This window comes from Garra rufa, chromosome 16 (assembly GCF_049309525.1).
Source record: "Garra rufa chromosome 16, GarRuf1.0, whole genome shotgun sequence".
Classification (NCBI taxonomy): domain Eukaryota; kingdom Metazoa; phylum Chordata; class Actinopteri; order Cypriniformes; family Cyprinidae; genus Garra; species Garra rufa.
Window position 1 is genome coordinate 12,861,421 of NC_133376.1, and position 21,375 is coordinate 12,882,795.

At 32.7% G+C, this 21,375-nt stretch overlaps 1 protein-coding gene across 1 annotated transcript in view; it reads left to right on the forward strand.

Moving 5' to 3' along the window:
* Positions 1 to 7,473, forward strand: part of cetn4 (centrin 4) — a 9,499-nt gene extending 2,026 nt beyond the window's left edge. Inside the window, exons 2-5 of the mRNA XM_073820596.1 lie at positions 460 to 615; positions 4,556 to 4,684; positions 6,437 to 6,574; positions 6,832 to 7,473. Of these exons, the coding sequence (XP_073676697.1) occupies positions 460 to 615; positions 4,556 to 4,684; positions 6,437 to 6,574; positions 6,832 to 6,921 (513 nt within the window). The 3' untranslated portion in view covers positions 6,922 to 7,473. The remainder of the gene's footprint in view (positions 1 to 459; positions 616 to 4,555; positions 4,685 to 6,436; positions 6,575 to 6,831) is intronic.
* Positions 7,474 to 21,375: the final 13,902 nt, after the last annotated feature.

A 21,375-nucleotide genomic window follows, 5' to 3' on the forward strand; every position in this document is an offset into this window, starting at 1 on the left:
ATATTTGTGTCATTCTCAAAACTTTTGGCCACGACTGTACTCTGTTTATGTGGTAAGTGAAATTGTATGTACTGTAATGTAACAGGCTAACTTGCTAGCAAGCAGCTAATCATGTCCCCTTAGTGACTCACGTTATTTTACCAGAACGCGTTATTTGTTTTCCGTTCTGAATACAGCGGTTAATTAGGCGCGCCATCATGTGGTCAGACAATATTGCCTCTTAATTATTCTGCCATTGGTGCAATTACAGTGTATCTAATATTTTTATTAAAAAAATCGTGATACCTCGATTTAATAAAAAAATTAATCATCTTAAAACGTAAATTCGAATTAATCGAAAAAATCAAAAGAATCGCCCAGCCCTACACACAGTATAAGAAAACCATGGTAACACCCCCTGGTGGTAGCATGGCTGAATCTCTCTTTCTCTTTCTGTTTTTTTTTTTTTTTTTTTTTAAGGCATCAAGCTTCAGGAAACCCAGTGCCACCACGAACCAGCGGAAGAGAGCAGGCCCCAAACCAGAACTGACAGAGGAACAGAGGCAGGAGATCAAAGAGGCGTTTGATCTTTTTGACACAGATGGCTCTGGAAACATAGATGTAAAGGAACTAAAGGTAAAAAAAAAGGTTTGATAAAAGCCCAGAGACAGCATCTAAACTAAACCTAGGAATGACCTAATTGTAAAATCCCAACTGAGTGACTAATCTTACTCCTTACCTACTCCTTACCTAGCAGGAATAGACTTTAATCATGTTTAATAGACTTAGTTTTTTGTTTTTACTTTTTAAAACAAATGAGAATTAATTTAATTACCTATATATATATATATATATATAGTGCTGTCAAACGATTAATCGCACCCAAAATAAGTTGTTGTTTACATAATATATGTGTGTGTACTGTGTATATTTATGTATATATAAATACACACACATACAGTATATATTTTGAGAATATTTTCTATATTTATTTTGAAATACATTTTTATTCAATAATTAATATTATATATAAATATATTTAATATATTTTTCTTAAATACATCCATGCATATGTGTGTGTTTATATATACATATTAAATATACACAGTACACAACACATTTATTATGTAAACAACAACTTTTATTTTGGATGTGATTAATCATTTGAGAGCACTAATATATATATTTATATATATATATACACACACACACACAAAAACAAACTATTCTACATGCACACATACATCATTTATCCTTTGTCCTTGAACATAATTTCATGCAAAATGAAAATGTATAGTTCACCCAAAAATGAAAATGTGCAAAAAAAAAAAAATCTAAAAAAAATCAAGATCTAGATGAGTTTGTTTCTTTATTAGAACAGATTTGGAGAAATGTAGCATTGCATCACTTGCTCACCAATGGATCCTCTGCAGTAAAGGGGTGCCGTCAGAATGAGAGTCTAAACAACTCATAAAAACATTACAATAATCCACAAGTAATCCACACAACTTCAATCCATCAATTAACACCTTGTGAAGAAACGAATCCATCATTAAGACATTTTTAACATTAAATCATTGCTTCTGGTCAAAATATGCGTCCATAATCCGTAATACTGCTTCCTCTGGTCATCTGTTATGAATCAGGAGAGAAATGTGCACAGATCAAGTATCGTTTACAATCCAATTTTTTTTTTTAACAAGTACGTCTGTGGATTTTGATGTTTCTTACAAACATGCATATTTTTGCTTTGGGAGTCATTAATTGATGGACTGGAGTGACGTATTACTTGTGGATTATTGAGATGTTATGACTATATCAACATGCAATTGACCACGTGCATGGATTACTTCCTTGTTTAGACAAACCAGCTAAATATTTTGCGGTCAATTGTACTGTGCCGTAATAGGAGTGTATTTTGCTTGTTTTCTCTACATAATCCATTCACAATCTAAGAACAGTGTTCTTTGTCTAAGAGGACCAAACGTCCATGTACCGTTTCAAGAATGACAACGGCGAGTTTAAAAAATATGTGAGTAAATTGGCTAAATATGCGCAAGTCATTGTGATGATTGACAGTAATAACTGGACAAAACATCTGACAAACTGATGTCAAAAAACAGCTGTGCATTAAATGATTCAGACTAAATTCAGAGTAACAAAACTACAGCAGTAACAAGCTTGTGTTGGTTAAATATAGGCTATTTAATAGCTTCTACAGTTGAAGTTATTAAAGTTTTTAAAATATATAATATATTTCGAATTCATATTGAGTGCATTATTTATTTCTTATACCATTAATATTTAACTTTTTTAATTTGTAGTGAACTATATATAAGTATTTAAATAATTCACCCTTATAGGCTGTTTGTGTCTGAGCTTATTTATTTATTTTAATGACTTTCTGCACATGCTATACTATAGCAAGACGTCTTGAAAATACTAGGGAGTTGAAATGGCAGCTGCAGCCAATGATTGATCCTCTGCTGCCATCTTCTGGTTATATGGGTAATTTCATGTCATTTTCATCCTACAAAGACATTGTTTTCCATTAAAAGACATTTTTTTCCATGTCGTCTTTATGAATGAAAAGCGAATCTTTGAAGTGAATTTTATTGCACAGCTGTAGAGTTGAAAAATAATAAAGGCTTTAAAATATTACAAGATTTTAAAAATGTGTTCATGGCTATGAAGGCAAGTTACTGATTATCAAGAATAAGATTAGAAGAGAAGTATCGCTAGTTAACTAACGTTAGCCTAAACACCTTATGATAGTGTTTGGCTGTACGCATTTAAATGCACAACTATGCAGGAACTTTCCTGTGATTATCAGGCTTGGCATTTAAATTAAATGTGATTAAATAATATGAAACTGAATGTTCATGCCGCTATCATTATTTACGATGTTGCAATTATTATTTTTCTAAGTTTCAGATAAGAACGAGGCAGTAGAGGAGTCTCAAGAGTGTCCACCTATATAGCACATATAAAATGAGCTTCAGCAGAATTTTACGAGCCGGCTAATCATTATGCGGAAGTTCTAAAGAACACTCCGTGCATATGGTCAGTTCGTTGACGAAAAACACAAGACTAAAATACTACAGACTGCTCTACACGCCTCTACTAGGCAAGCTTTCATGAGTGCCGTTGCCAGATATCAACAATTCAAATCCCAGAATCAGAGCATCGCTGTTACAAGGATACATTTTCTACCAGGTGTTTCGCTTATTTTAAGCAATCTGGCAACCATGAGCACGAGCTTACTCTTTATTGTGGAAGTACCGATGATAAACACAAACCAAGCACCAAGCGCTCCGGGTGACCCGTGTTCGAATCCAGAATCAAGGACCTTCCACGACAAAAAGACATACCTATGTGTTCCAGCAACTAGCTCCCCATCTGAAAGAGGTTTTAGTGCCAGTGGCAACATAGTTTCGTGCCACAGAGCTTCTCTTAAAACAGAGACTTGTGTTTTTAGCTCAAAACTTGTCCCAGTATAATTATTTTCCCCAGTTGCACAGTGTAAATTGTGAATTGCATGCACTAATAAAGTTAATAAAAGACAGAATGCACTTGCACAAGTACTCTGTACTTGTTTTAGCAGTACCTCAGTTACATACATGTACATATACATATACATGTTTTTTTAATTAAGGCAGTAAGTGATCACTATATTTTTTTAACTACTTAAATTTGCACTTAACATTTTGTATTTACTTTGTAACAATTTCTGTTCTATCTAAATAGTTATTGTTGTTTTTTTATGGAGGCAAAAGAAAGTCATGTTTTTTTTTATTTAAAAGCAAATGCAAACATATCAAGATATATATCGAATATCGTAAAAATGTTGCTTTTTTATATGTATATATATCACCCAGCCCTAATCTGTTCCCATGAAGAAACAAACTTATCTAGATCTTACTTAGCCTGTGGTTGAGTACATTTTCATTTGTGGGTAAAATATTCCTTTAGGGCAAGACACTTTCAGGTAATTAGCGTAAAAATGAAATCACCATACTTCCCCAGTAGCTTCCCCAGTTTTCTGAAATGTTATGTTTAATATCCAAATTAATTGTTCAATTAAATATCAACAATTTGCATACATTTACCAAACCAGAAATCTGAAGATTGGATAAAGCCAGGTTAAAAAAAAAATAAATTTGTTGACATTTTAGTGTTAAAAGTTTTTACAGAGGGATACCTCTTTTTTCACTCCATTAATTAGATATTGTCAACAGCTAGAAAAATGTATTTTTAAAAATAAAAGAAATTGTAACACCTTACAGTAAGGTGTCATTTGAATGAACAAAACATTTATTACAATATTTATTTATCTTTGTTAAATAAAAAGTTAAAGTAAGCTCTCAGATTTCATCCAAAATACCTTTGTGTGAAGATGAACAAAGGTCTTACAGGTTTGTAAGAACATAAGGGGGAGAAATGAATGACAGAATTTTTCATTTCCCTTTAAAGGTTTAAACATGTTAATAATGTGAATCCATTGAAATATTTGTCCAAACACACTGGTATATAACGTAGTAATGGTACTAATGGAGTAACTGACTTGTTGCCATAGGTTGCTATGCGAGCTCTGGGGTTTGAGCCGAAGAAAGAAGAGATAAAAAAGATGATTGCTGATATTGATAAAGAAGGATCAGGCGTAATCAGCTTCAATGATTTCCTTTCTATGATGACACAGAAAATGGTAAGTATACCAGCCAAATGATAACTTAACCAATCAAACAACTATCTGGCCACTGTCACAAACCTCAGGTAATTACATGGAAAATGACGTCAATGAAATATCAAAAAAGAAACTCATCAAGATGATGAGGAATTTGCAATTAAGTGGTGACGTTGAGAGAGTGGTTGACGATTGCTAAGCGACATCTGTTCTAACAAAAGCTCAAAAGTGGTTTGTCCAGTGAGAATTTAGAATTGAAACTAACCATTTTATAAAGTATTTTTAAATAAATAATCTGAATTTTGAATTTAAAATTAATGTATTAACTAACATGAACAAGCAATGAACAATGCATGTATTAAATATTTATTAATCTTTATTAATGTTGGTTAATAAACATACAGTTGTCCATTGCTTGTTCATGTTAGTTCACAGTGCATTAACTAATGTTAACAGACACAACTTGTGATTTTAATAAATGCTATAGAATTATTGTTCATTCTTAGTTGATGTTAACTAATGAACCTTATTGTAAAGTGTTACCAAAATACTTTTTATTTGTAAAGTATTCAATAGATTATCCAAAACTAGGCTTAACTACATGGTTATGTTATATATATATATATATATATATATATATATATATATATATATATAAAATACATTACTCAAACTGTAATTTTGATCATACTGTGTGTATATATAATGAAAATAATAATGAAATTAACAGGTCATAAACAGGAAAATAACTGTTGCAAAATACATTGATTTTGAAAAGACTTCAATCTGAACTGTAAAGCAGAAAAGAAATTGTGCCTTATCAATTACATTTTTTTTATGAAGAATCTGAAATTTGGTTTGTCAAGTTTAAAATAAAAAGCATTCAAATGAAATGAAATATCTAGTATTTGTAAATTCTTTAATGCAATAATAGATTTCCCAAAAATTGGCTTTACCAAGTGGTTCATAGTATTTTTAAAATACTATTATTTTTTTAATTTACTATACTTTTGATTTACTATATATTTCTACAGTCTGTTTTTATTTTTTATATATTTTCTATTTTTAGTTATTTAAAAGTAATTTTGTTGTATTTTTCTCATTTTCAGTAGTTTTTATTTTATATACATATATACATATATGAAAGTTAAGATTTTTTAAATGCTCACCAAGCTTGCATTTATTTGATCCAAAGTACAGCAAAAACAGTACAATTTTGAAATATTTTTGCTATTTAAAACTGTTTTCTATTTGCATATATTTTAAAATGTAATTTATTCCTGTGATCAAAGCTGATTTTTAGCATCATTACTCCAGTCACACGATCCTTCAGAAATCAATTTAATATTCAGATTTTCTGTTCAAAAAACATTATCATTATTATTATTATGTTGAAAACAGCTGAGTAGAATTTGTCAAGTTTCTTTGATGAATAGAAAGTTCAGAAGGACAGCATTTATCTGAAATAGAAATAATTTGTAACGTCTTTATCATCTTGATCAATTTACAGCATCCTTGCTAAATAAAAGTATTAATTTCTATAATTCCCCCCACAAAAAAGGTAAAATAATGGTATAGTGTATAATATTACAAAAGCTTTTTATTTCAGATAAATGCTGATCTTTGGATCCCTTGAAAAATGTTTATTTGTTTAAATTCCCAGCAAAAATATTAGTGTTGACGCTGTATACCGTTACCGTGATATAAAGTTACTCAAACTGTGATACACACTCCCACACCGAGTTTAGCTGTGTTATTTATTTTACACAATAGAGTGAGAAGGACTCCAAAGAAGAAATCCTGAAGGCTTTCAGGCTATTCGACGACGACTGCACCGGCAAAATCTCTTTCAAAAATCTCAAGCGAGTGGCCAAAGAGCTCGGGGAGAACCTCACGGACGAGGAGTTACAGGTGCGTGTTGTTTGAGATGTGGGGAAATACACAGAATGAGGACGTTCCTGCGTGTAAAACCTTACAGACAAATCTGTGCCTCTCCTGAGAAACTGGCTGATAAGTCAGTGGGTAGTGGATGACATAAGATCAGATAAGATCCTTCATCACGGAGCAACAGCTGACACCGTTAGGAAACACTGCACTATAACAACATGTTTTTGACTATTGTTCTGTAACATGATTGTGTCTCGGGTTTTTTTTTTTTTTTGGAACAGGAAATGATCGACGAGGCCGACAGAGACGGTGACGGAGAGATTAATGAGCAGGAGTTTCTACGGATAATGAAAAAGACCAGTCTCTACTAAATCCCTCTTTCACTAAAGCTATTATATCTATAAGCCTCTTAAAGGACTTGAAGTGTTGCTTTTTCAAAAACATTTTAATCTATACATATTTTGTACAGTATTAAATAAAAATGTATTTGCATTTGTGTGGTCTGTCTCCACATAATGACCAAAAATGTTATATACGAATATATACAAATGTAAGATATTCCTTTTGAGTTTCAAGGCTTGAAGTGGAAACCATGCTACTAAGAACCAGGTATTTGCCCTCTTCGTCGTTAGCTACTTTTTTCTAATGAAATCACATGAAACACATTCATAAAATTTTAATTAAATATGTATTAGATAGGGAATATCCATTTACACTTTTAAGTAATGAGCCAAATAATGTTAAAATAATAAAGTAAACACAAACACACATAGGAGTCAAAAGTTTTTGAACAGTTTTTAAAGAGCTCTTTTGTGTTTGCCAAGCCTGCATTTATTTGATCCCAAGTACAGCAAAAACTGTACAATGTTGAAATATTTTAACTATTTAAAATGTTTTCTATTAAAATATATTTTAAAGTGTCATTTATTTCTGTGATTTCAAAGCTTTTTTAGCAAGATCCTTCAGAGATCATTCTAATATTCTGATATGCTGCTTAAAAAATATAATTATGTTGAAAAGAGCTGAGTAGAATTTTTTTCAGGTTTCTTTGATGAATAGAAAGTTCAGAAGAACCGCATTTATCTGAAATATAAACCTTTTGTAAAATTACAAATGTCTTTATCATCACTTTTGATCAATTTAAAGTATCCTTGCTAAATAAAAGTATTAATTCTTTTTATTTCAGATAAATGCTGATCTTTGGATCTTTCTATTCATCAAAGAATCCTGATAGAGGATGAAATAAAGGTCAAGTTGAGAGGGAGTGTTGAACTGGGAAACACCTCGACAGGCGTTGAATTTTTTTTAACTTTCCCACAAATGCATTAAAACCAGAAAAACTGACACTTTAAGAAGTCGTTTAAAAAAAAAAAAAGTTGTTAAAGTGCTCATCCGCCCATGCAGTAAAAATTCTGTCAGCGTTTACTCACCCTCATGTCGTTCCAAACCTGTGTGCATTTATTCATATCTGCTAAACATGAAATTAGGTTATTCAAAAAATTATTGAAAACCAAAGTTTTGATTACTTTTGACGTGCATTTTTTGTCCATGCCATGGAAGTCAATAGGAACTGAAACAGTTTAGTTAATCGAAAAGATCTTCTTTTGTGATCAAAGGAAGTCAGCCGGACAGGTTTAGAACAAAAAGAAGGTAAGCATACGATCACTGATATTGTATTTAAAGTCTGAATAAGAGAAGGGTTCAAATGTAGACATTAGTGATGTCAAATCAATTAATCGCAATTAATTTATTCTGAAATAAACATTTGTGTTTACGTAATATATGTGTGTACCGTGTGTATTTTTGTAAAAATATATGCGTTTAACAAATATATATATAACTTATATCTTAAACTATATATATATATATATATATATATATATATATATACTACACACCAGAGGGGTGCAGTGGTGTTCTAAAATGAGGAGGCAAAGTCCTCACTTTTTTTCCCTTTATTATTATTATTAAATGTAAATTCATGTCTCAATAACATTTTCTTGGTTAAAAAAAACCCATTACTTACACTACCAGAATAAAAATCTATATTGTATTTTTACATTAACAATGTAATTAGGCTATTTAATATGTAAAATCGTGAATAAATCTCATCTTTTTTAAGTATTTTACATTTATTCCAAAAATAATAACTCAAGGTAGAAACAAAAATATATAATCTATTTAAAAATATATTTCATTTAAGCAATTACAGTGCCTTCATTATTATTATTATTATTTATTTGTTCATTTTGTTATGTTGCTGCCTTATGTTAAACTACTTTAAATGACTTTTTCCCCACATCAATCTACACTCCCTACTCCATAATGGCAAAGCAAAAAATAGGTTTTTAACGTTTGTGCAAATTTATTAAAAATAAAAAACTGAAAAGATCCCGTTGCATAAGTATTCATACCCTTTTCTGGGACACTCGAAATTTAGCTCAGGAACTTTCATATAGCTTCTAGATGTTACTACACTTCGAGTGGAGTTAAACTGTGGCAAATTCATTTGAATGAGTATGAGTTAGAAAGGCACACACCTCTCAGAAAAGGTCTAACAGCTGAAAATGCATATCAGAGCAAAAACCAAGTCCTGAGGTCAAGATAACTGCCTGTAGAGCTCAGTGACAGACTTGCGTTAAGGCAATGATCTAGGGAAGAGTTCAGAAAAAGATCTGCTGCATTGAAGGTTCACAGAAGCATGTAGCCTCCATTATCCGTAATGGAAGATGACTGGAACAACTAGGACTCTAGAAAATGTCTGCCAGCCCCCATCCAAGCTGACAGAGCTTGAGAGTGAAAAGGTGAAAAGGTGAGGCAAAGAATGGCAGATAATTGCCAAATGCAGATGTGCAAAGCTTGTCACATCATATCCAAAAAGACTTGAGGCTGTAAAGGTGCTTCAACTATGTACTGAGTTAAGGCTATGAAAACTTATGCAATGTACTTATTTCAGTGTTTTATTTTTAATAAATTTGCAAATCTGGTTTTTGCTTTGTCATTATTATGGTTTATGGAGTGTAAATCGTTGTGGGGGAAAACTAATTTAAAGCAGTTTAACATAAAGCTGCAAAAAAAAAGATGTGAAAAAAAATGAAGGGGTATGAATACTTTTGCAAGGCACTGTATATATTTTATTTATGAACTGATCTTTCCCATAATAAACATATTTTCAGGTCATCAGAGCTCGGTAAACACTGATCACTCATGGATGTAGAGATGTACCTTTAATTTCAACAAAGCTGATTGCTCACTAAAAAAACCATAGATCATGTTTTCAGGCCATTTGAAGTTTGATTTTGACTTGACAAATTGGTGATATATAAGTGTGTGAGTTTACTTACTAGAGCTGTCAAATGATTAATCACATCTAAAATAAAGTCTGTGTTTACATAATATATGTGTGTGCACTGTGTATATTTATTATGTATATAGTATAAATACACACACATACATGTATATATTTTAAAAATATTTTTATGTATATGGGTCAAAGACGAAAAAGGGTTTAAGCATCAAAACAATAAGTGTAATACTGCTTTAAATTGTTGTAGTTTTTTTTTTTTTTTTCAAAAAAAAAAATATTAAAAAGTTTTCTGTTTAATTTAATTGCATTTTGGTTTTTGGTTTTCTGGGCAAAAAATAAATATCATACATTTTTCCCTAATTTACAGAAGACACCCACTAAAATGTCATTCGGTGTAACAATCTTGTCAGACACATTTACAACAAAAATCAATTTTTGACATTAAAAGAGGAATTACTTTCACCCCAAAATACTAATTAGTTGTAATTCTACATTTTTAAAATGTGCCACTATCCTAGGTTTTGCCCATTTGTCAGTAAGAATTTTTTACTCATTTAAAACACAATACGGTCCCACTTTACATGAGGTGGCCATTTGTAATTAATTTCTGTCATTTCTGTTATAAAGTCAAAATAACCATGTTGTTTGAATTTTTACATAAATATTGTGTTATACTGAATGACAATGTAACATTATTTCAGCTAAATTTTGAAATTTTATTCTACAGAAACTTATTTGAAACTTATTTCTGCTGGTGTTGCTGTTAGACAGTTTTACTTAAAAAAAAGAGTGATTTATACGTTTTCTTATGTCATATTTTGTAATATTTCCATTGTTTATTTTTTGTACTACATTTTTTCTCATCGAGACAGTGCCGTCTTTGCCCCCTCAAAGAAAGCATCCCTGGTAAACACACATATAACATGTAAACACTTTTAATGTAAATACTTTTATTTTGAATGTGATTAATCGATTTGACAACCCTATAGATATATATTTTTCAGGAAATGTGACAAATTGCTGTAAAGTTTATGCTGCCTATGTTCATCCATGTCTGTGATGCAAATATTACAGAGCAAATACAACCAATAACGCTATCTGTAAATATTAATATGCAAATTCTGTAGTAGGGGCGGTTGCTCTTGAAGACGTCCATAGTACAAGTTTCAAAAGAACTGTAAAGATTGTGACCAAATGTGTCATGTTTGGGTAATACGGAGGGAGTGAGGAACCGAATCTGGTAACGAAAGACGGACAAGCAGCTTTCAATGTCCGTGCTTGTCATATTTTGTCATATCAGTATATTTTGGGTTCAGGTGTGGCCCTAACGGTTATTAGATATTAGATAAGTGTATTTGGTCCTAAAGTGACAGCAGTCTAATTAACCAGCTGCTCTCTGTGTCATAAATGTTAATGGGAACCCTGGGTATTAAAGGATAACTATTGCCAAAATGCAACCTGGGCTGTTTTTTTTTTTTTTTTACTGTATACGAGACAAACTTATATCTAAAAGCATAATTACGACAAACAAGCCGTTTTTGAGATTGACCGTGATTTCGTTTTGTGGTCAATGGCTGGTGAATGGGAGTACTAGGGGCATAACTTTGAGCGCATCAAAATCGATATTTTTACAACACTAAGAAGGCTCGACACACCATGAAACTTTACTCGAAGTATCGCCTGGGTCTCTACACATGAACTCGAGCATTGAAAACATTGTTTGTGTACACAGAGTTTACTAAAAAGAAAGGTTTTGAACAACTCACTCACACTGTTTGGGTTTCCGCTCGCAGCCGTCTTGCCAGTCAAGAAGTATCGATCTCCGAATGCGAATGAATGGACTCCATAGGACGAAATATTAGGCTTATATGAGGCTCTTTTTACAACTAGAAGGTTAATATTGTTTTTCACTTGCGACAAAACAACGAATTAGCCGTGCATTTATATGGAAATATGCTTTAGGAGCTATCCATCCTCGCATTCGAAGATTGACACCTCTTGACTGGCAAGACGGCCGCGAGCGGAGACTCAAACAGTGTAAGTGAGTTGTTCAAAACCTTTCTTTTTAGTAAACTCTGTGTACACAAACAATGTTCTCAATGCTGGAGTTCATGTGTAGAGACCCAGGCGATACTTCAAGCAAAGTTTCATGGTGTGTCGAGCCTTCTTAGTGTTGTAAAGATATTGATTTTGATGCGCTCAAAGTTATGCCCCTAGTACTCCCATTCACCGGCCATTGACCACAAAACGAAATCACGGTCAATCTCAAAAACGGCTCGTTTGTCTTAATTATGCTTTTAGATATAAGTTTGTCTCGTTTACAGTAAAAAAAAAAACTGCCCAGGTTGCATTTTTTGCAATAGTTATCCTTTAAAACTTGAATGACTGAATATAGCATAAATGATGTCTCTTACTGAAATGTGTAGTAGACTTACATTGTTCAAAAAAATCCACATTGTTTATACATATTTTGGACTTTGGGGGGCGTCATTATTGCAACGATGTCAAATGGATGCACTTGGTTAGCTACTGCCACTACCAGTTGTTATTTTTAACACAACACAACACAACTCGGAATATAAAACAGATAGGATATGACATTGTGCAGCTTTTGGTTGTAATTTTCAAAGGGCAACAAGAGAAACAATGTAAATCTTCACTGCTTTCGTAGCGATATGAAGAAGAGAAAAGAATGGGAAGATGCCTGTGGACAAATAAAACTTCCTAAAGACCTGCGTCTTTGTTCTCTCCACTTCATCCCTGATGCCTTTGAGGCTTTAAGTCAACAACAGCTACTAAAAGAGCTTACAAATGGCAGAGACAAGAAAGGCTAGATGCCATCCTGGCAGGATGTAAACATGCAGATGTTTGTCATGATGCCACAGCCACAAAAGGACTTTCTCTGTGCAGATTTCACTCAGTATCCGGGAGGGTTTAGACTCCTTGTAGAGAAAATCAATGGTAGGCCATTTGGTTTAAGCCTACGCTTATATCTGTTGTCACCAAGGGGCAACCTCCCGCTCTCTCTATTGAAACCAACACGGAAGTGACTTAAACTGCAATTCATCGACTGGCCGCTAGAGACTGGCTGCAGAAGGGAGTCAGTCCCATTGACTCCCCATGTTAAAATGCCCAACTTTACAGCAGAAAAAAGTATGTTTACAGCCTGGTTCAAAAAATGGTTTTGGTCTATATAGCTAGTTTTGCCCTACATGTCAACTGTGAGGGGGGTGAATTTTTTTTATAACTCATCCGTATAAGTTATATTAAGCCTTAAAGTTCTGCATAATTAAAGGCGTGGTCACTTGAGTGACAGGGGGATTGCCGCTGCTCTCACCACTGGCGCGCTAGGCGGGCGTGGTTTCAGCAACCAGCACCACCCGCGTCCCGCCTTTTTGCCCATTTTTGATTATCCGGGAGTGACGCGCGGTGACGCGATTCCAAGATGGCGACGGCCGACTCCCGCCCACTATAGGCTTCAAAATAGCGCTTCAGAATCCTACGGGTGACGTCACGGATACTACGTCCATATTTTATACAGTCTATGGTTGTCACCTGAAAGCTCAAAGCTAAAAGTTTCAGTAGTTGTGGTCATCGTATCAGCATTTTATTTTTTCGAGTTGTGTTGTGGTAAAAATAGCAACAGTTAGCGGCAGCAGCTCAACCATTTAATGTCATCAAAATAATGGAGCCCTCATAGTCCAAAATATGTATTAAACAATTTGGCTTTTTTTAAATGAAGTACATTTTTCATGATTTTTCTACTACATATTTCAGTAAGAGACATAATTTACATTATATTAAGCCATAATATATAAGCCTTAATACCCGTGGTTCTCTTAATCAAACAACAAAAGAAATAGAGACAAACTCATATTTTGTTGCTTCAATAAAAATCTTTAAAAAAAATTCATTCACACAGTGTTTACATTTGATTATTTTAATATCTGTAGTATTCTTAGTCATTTGTTTATTTGAGATGTTCAGAACTTTTTACTGATATGGTTGCCAACTAGTTTAACTTGCACAATAGTTTTCACAATCCTTTCTGGAAAAAAAGCATGATATTTCAAAAATGTACTTTATTCGACAACAAAAGACATCTCTGATGTGTCCGTTTAGAGAGTAAGCGTGTCTAAAAGCCTGTGAGAGCAGAAACATTCAAGACCATGTACCACCAGTATGACTCATCCGCTGTGATAGAAATGAATGATCCCTTAATGAAATGACTGAATGCAAACCCTGATGACTAAGGCATCAGTAAAAGTGATTTTGCCCTTTATGTCTAAAAGTGAAGCCACAAAGACTCACTGCAGCAGCCGACCCCTAATACAGGCCGACGAACCAACTAAAGTGAGATTTTCCAGAAGCCAAAAATAATTAAAAGCGCATAAACAGGATTTCAGTCACAGTTCTTTTTCCAGGCTGTCAAAGGCGTCGGCGGATCTGCTTGCATCAAGGTGAAAGTTTGTTTACAAGTTTCAGACACTAAAAATTCTAAACGGAAAGTAGGAAATGGTAACGCGATTTGCGTCAAGGTGTCAAAATTTCATCGCTGCCTCCGTATCTGAAGGCCGGATTGCGCGACTGATGGGCGTTTGATAACAGGCCGGAATGGGTCCATCTATAACCTGTTTTAGTGCAACGGATGTTTTAATCCACGTTAACTGCTTATTGACGGATTAAAAGTCTTCTCTTTAAACTATATGAATCACAAACGAGAAAACAGCACCAGACTCATGTACTTTTACTAAAACCAGAACTATAACGGGGCCTCAAGAACGTATTTGTTCCCAAAATTGTGAAACAGACGTCTTGTTATTGTCTGCTTGAGACGAATTTTGAATGAATCATCGCAACTTTCAAACAAAACCTAGAAATCTATTCATACCCTGTACATTTATAAAAAGTACAAAAAAGTACTGAAACTGAACAGTTGTTCTTATTTATTACCAGGACAAAAAGCATGTTTTACTCTTTAAAATCATGGCATTCCCTCATAAAACTGCTATTATTCTATAATGATATATGAAAATAGTACCATGGTAAAATGGTGCTATTGATATGAATATACCATAGTGTCACTAAATTAATACTGTGTTCATAAACAATTGTATTTATATGTTGCATATGTCCAGAAAGCATGCTATCACCATTCTGCTTTTTTACTTTTACCTTCAATACTTAAGAACATTAAAAATGTAGTACTTTCTTGCACTCAAGTAAATCTTTGAAATTCTTTTACTCAAGTAAAGGCAAGAAAGTAATAGATTTCTAATAAAGTATTAAATGGCATTTAATATGAAACGTAGTGCAGTAAAAAGTACAATATTATCCATTGGAAAGTTGTGAAATGAGGTTTTCTAAAGAAAAATACTTCACTACTGTCCACCTCTGGTAATTATGCTATTGTGTACCATGGTTTTTTACCCTTTTTTTTTTTTTTTGCAAAGTGCACTGACCCCGTTTTTCCCCCAAATTAACTGTTTAACTGCCGAATAACCTTTAAAAACACCAACGGCGTACCCTGCATGATCTTGTGCCCCGCTCGTATAGGAAAATTAGCTTTGAACTCGCAAATAATACTCCCACATATGGGCCTCTGGACAGGAAACTATGTCTTGTTTCCTCTAAATCACTGCGTTTCCATAACAACATTGTTTTCAGAAGCGGCGATCTGTTAACCCCTAAATGCCAAGGAAATGTCACCGTTTCAGATATGATAAATATAGTGTTAATTGAGTGTTGGACCCCTTTAGTTTTCAGTCAGACAGCAAAGCGATCGCTCTGTAAAGAGCTCAGGCTCACGGCATCGACTGGTACGTAAACGTGACTGTTTTGTTGCTTTCTGCTGTTTGTTTTGGCATGTTGTTGTGTAGAAATTGCTCAGATTGAGTGTAAAGGTATGAGTCAGTCACTGAAATTGATCTTTGAGCTGATCTGCTTATGTTAGAACTAACTTTAATGGCAATTTATTCAGTGCCATGCAGTCTATGTACTGTGTATGTGTTTTAAACAGTTTATTCAGTTCAAATGTTAATTGCAATGAAAAAGTTTGCTGCTTTATTATGAATATTAATGCATTAATGTACTGTACCTTTGGGGCGTGACTTGCTCACTGAAGCATTTGAGATGTACAGTGCAGTGGAATTACAGTACCTGAGTGAAGGAACATCTACGTCACCTGTAGACATCAAACGGTTTCTTAGCTGGTCGACCAGCTACATTCTTGCATCACTGTTGCAACATGATTGCTTATGTAAACAACATATTTCTTTCGTTGTGATTTCTGGAGTGTATCTCTGTTTATAATTCAAGACATAACTCTTCATAATATCCCATGCTATTCTAAAAGAAATGATTGCTTGTTGAAATAATAATTAATTAATTTAAATTAAAGAATAAATTAAATGTTAATGTTTATATTCATATCATAGTTCACACAGATTTTAAATTCTTAACTTCACTACAGGACATCATACTTTTTTGATGTATACATATATATATATATATATACACGAAGTGTTAATCTGCAAAAAAGAGATATCTCCGTTTTTAACCATTTTTCAAAAATCATGTTTTATTGTGCATTTCAATTAATCACAGTTGGATTATTTTATATATTAATATAAATAGTGCATTTTTTTAGGTATTATTTATTTTAGGTATTTTTTTTTATTATTTAAGGTGCACTAGTATGTCTTTTTGTGTGCATGTGATTTTTCAGTAAAAAATATATATATATATATTTTATTTTTTTGCATGTGGTATTTCACTAATTAAAAATAAACAAAATATATTATATGTATTTATTTTAATACAAATAGTGAATTAGTGATTTTTTTAGGTAATAATTGAAGTAAATTATTTAAGGTGCACTGGGATGCCCTTTCATGTATGCAATATTTTAATAAGTAAATTAAAAAAAACATATTATTTGTATTTATTTTAACATAAATAGTGAATTTGTGATTTTTCTAGGTTATAATTCTAGTGAATTATTTAAGGTGCATTGGGATGCCCTTTCAAGCATGTGATATTAGTCAGTAAGTAAATAAATAAAATATATTATATATATTTATTTTTATATAAATAGTGAATTATACATATATATATATATATATATATATATATATATATATATATATATATATAAATAGTGAATTAGTGATTTTTTAGGTAATAATTCTAGTAATTATTGAAGGTGCACTGGGATGCCCTTTTGTGTATGTGATATTTCGGTAAGTAAATATATACAAAATAAATAAAATATATTATATATATTTTAATACAAATAGTGAATTAGTGATTTTTTTAGGTAATAATTGTAGCGAATTATTCAAGGTGCACTGGGATGTCCTTTCGTGTATGCAATATTTCAGTAAGTAATTAAAAAATATATATAATATACATATTTATTTTAATATAAATAGTGAATTAGTGACTTTTTTAGGTAATAATTCTAGTGAATTATTGAAGGTGCACTGGGATGCCCTTTTGTGTATGTGATATTTCGGTAAGTAAATATATACAAAATAAATAAAATATATTATATATATTTTAATATGAATAGTGAATTAGTGTTTTTTTTAGGTAATAACTCTAGTGAATTATTTAAGGCGCACAGGGATATCCTTTCACGCATGCGATATGTCAGTAAGTAAATAAAAAAATATATATTATATATTAATTTTAATACAAATAGTGAATTAGTGATTTTTTTAGGTAATATTTGTAGCGAATTATTCAAGGTGCACTGGGATGTCCTTTCGTGTATGCGATATTTCAGTAAGTAATTAAAAAATAACTAAAATATATTATACATTAATTTTAATATAAATAGTGAATTAATGACTATTTTCAAAGTTACAATTCTAGTGAATGATGTAAGATGCACTGGGATTCCCTTTTGTGCATGTAAAATTTCAATAAGTAAGTTAATTAATTAAATAACTTAATTTAATATAAAGTGAATTGGTGATTTTTTTTAGGTAATAATTCTAGTAAATTATGCCCTTTTGTGCATGTGATATTTCAGTAAGTAAATAAATAAATCAATCAAATCTATCATAGTTATTTATTTTAGTCTAAAGAGTGTATTAGTGAATTTTTAGGTAATAATTCTAGTGAATTATGTAAGGTGCACTGAGATGCCCTTTTATGTGACATTTCAGCATAGTCAAGTTCAGTTCAGTTCTTTCATCAAAAAGTCAGCTACTGATTTAAATATGATGACAACACATTTGTGACTTGAACATGGCACCGAAATCAACAAAAAAGAGAAGTAGGACACAAGGAGCCGCACACTCCATAGCGAAGCGTAAACATACAGTGCCTCTATTCCCAGCGCACACACAACCAGGTTGGCCGTCCCCCGCCCACATCGCCCTGTCTTCCTGTGCGCTTACCGTAATATCCGCAAAATCGACATGCCTCTCGCTCTCAGTCTGAATAAGCCGGAAAACTGATTCACCTGTGTCCTCACACATGCCCCCAATATCAGCCGCTTTGGTCCGCTGCTGCCTTCAGCTGGCTTCGGTTTGGATCCCCAGTGGCCACGGAGGTTGTTGTGTCTGCGTGTCTGATGCTCTAGAGAGAGAGAGAAAGTGAAAAAGAGAAAAATTACAGTCAACTCTCAACCTACTCTCAAATGCAACTCTCGGCGCACAGCAAGCTGCATGCTAATGTATAGAAAAAAGCCCACGTATAGAACAGAAAATGCAATAATATGATTCACGTGATGAACAAACTCTCAAACAATAAGCATATGACCTGAAATACTAACATAAGTACCTAAAACACCTCTCACATACTCATCTAAACATTTTAAATCTCTACAAGTGATTTAACATATTACAGAATGTGCTGAGATGGTATAAATGTGACTCTGGACCACAAAACCAGTCTTAAGCAGCGTGGGTATATTTGTAGCAATAGCAAAACAACACTGTACGGGTCAAAATGATCACTTTTTCTTTTAGGCCAAAAATCATTAGGATATTAAATAAAGATCATGTTCCATGAAGATATTTTGTACATTTCCTACCGTAAATATCTCTAAACTTAATTTTGGATTTGTAATATGCATTGCTAATATTCATTTGGACAACTTTAAATGTGATTTTCTCATTATTTAGATTTTATGCAAATTCCATCAATAGAAAAGCTTATTTATTCAGTTTTCAGGTGATATCAGTTTCCAGATATCGACCTTTCTGACTGGTTTTGTAGGCCAAGGTCACAAATGTGATAAAGTTTGTAAAAATAGTTATCCTAAATCACTATCCTTTACTAAAACAAGTGACAAAATGACTACAATTAATCATTTAGAGTTGCCAAATAGAGAATTACTTGATGCTACATTTTAATATAAGGAATATGGTGATTTAAGTTATATAAGTTATGTTTTTCTAGTTCTTTTTAGTATAGATGCAATTTGATGCTTTCATTCTGGTGATTTATGATGCTGTACTATATAAATATTCCTGTTTTGAAATAACATTTATGCCTGTTTAAAAGTAAATAAATACAATTTTGGAATTCATTTTGGTTCCAATAGTCACTGCCTTACAGTTGATTAACTTTACAATTGTGTCTCATATGTTAAACAGTAACTATTTTGTACACTAAAAAAAGCTGGGTTAAAAACAACCCAGTGCTGGGTGAAATATGGACAAAATGTGTGTGTGTATTTTTAATTTAACTACTACTACTACTACTACTATATTTCTTGCTTAAAATAAACCCAAAATAGGTTGGAAATTAACATTTATTAATGTTCAATAAATTAGTATATATTAGTAAGTTGAATAAATAATAATTAAAATATTTAAACAAATTAAATAGCTTTTTAATAAATGTTTACCTTATAATTATTGCTGATCCTACTAGTAATTGCGTGTCTATTTTTTTTAATTTACAGCCTATTTTGTGTTTATTTCGAAGCAATAGTTGAGTTAAATAAAACTACCCAGAAGGTTGGGTTAAACATTTAACTCAACCGCTGGGTCAAAACAACACAGTCAATTAAAAAAAAAATAATAATAATAACTTTTAACAAGTCAGCAAATAGACTGCCGTAAATCTCATGAACAGGTTCTTGGTTTGTTTTTTTAGAAAATAATGCTTCTCATTTCTGATTTTTGCGTATCTTTGCTTCCTTTCCTCGAGTCTTAGCTTCACCCCTGTAGGAGACAAAGAAAGAAATCAAGAACGGAGGAATTGAAGCAAAACTTATTTGTATTTTGAATAATTCTTCTAAGCTGCGTTTAAGGGATCTGGCATCATGTTGTTATAGTTTGGTTATTCATAATAAATAATTAGGTAAGAGGTTGATGTATAGTTTATTTAAACTGATACTTTCATTATGGATAGGTTTGATTGAATTGCGTGTTACAAACTGAAGGACAAAGAAACAAGTAAATGAGAGAGTGTTGTTAAGACGCACTAGTAGTAGGCCTAGTATATGGTAATTCGACCATGGTTTAAAATACAGCTGCTGATTTTACAATAAACTTGTTAACAATTCTAATATATTTTTTATGTTGAAGTATGCATACAGAGGTCAATTTATTATCCCATAAGGCCTTGGAAGAGGATTTATAAATGAAGCAATACATGACAAGCTACATTGTAGGTCACATGAAACCATATATACAGTCAAGCACAAAATTATTAATACCCCTGGCAAATTCTGACTTAAAATGACTTTTATTCAACCAGCAATTTTTTTTTTGATTAGAAGTGACACGGGCTTCTTCCAAAAGATAATACGATGATGTACAATAGGCATCGTTGTGGAAAAAATATTTCTTAGCTTTTATTTACATTTTAACACTGGTATTTTTGCCCATTCTTCTTTAGCGATGAGCTCCAACTCTTTCAGGTTGGAGGGTCTCCTTGCCATCACCCTGATCTTTAGCTCCCTCCACAGATTCTCAATTGGATTTAAGTCAGGACTCTGGCTGGGCCACTGCAAAACGTTAATGCTTTTGTCTGCTAACCATTTCTTCACCACTTTTGCTGTGTTTTGGGTCGTTGTCGTGCTGAAATGTTCACTGGTGCCCAAGGCCAAGTTTCATTCCAGACTGCCTGATGTTGTTGTTGAGAATTTTGATGTATTGCTCCTTTTTCATGGTGCCGTTTACTGTGATTAGGTTCCCTGGTCCACCGGCTGAAAAACACCCCCAAAACATTAGGTTCCCACCACCATGTTTGACAGTGGGGATGGTGTTCTTAGGGTTGAAGGCTTCACCTTTTTTACGCCAAATGAAGGCTACATTGTGGCCAAACAATTCAAATTTTTGTTTCATCTGACCATAAATCAGAAGACCAGAAGTCTTTTTCTTTGTCCATTCATCAGGTTGGCCTTGGTGGTGATACTTGGATTCTTTTTTTACATCTCTCACTATCCTCCTGGCCAGCACAGGTGTCACTTTTGGCTTCTGACCACGTCCTCTGAGATTTTTCACAGTGTGGAACGTCTTGTATTTTTTAATAATACTTTGCACTGTAGCCA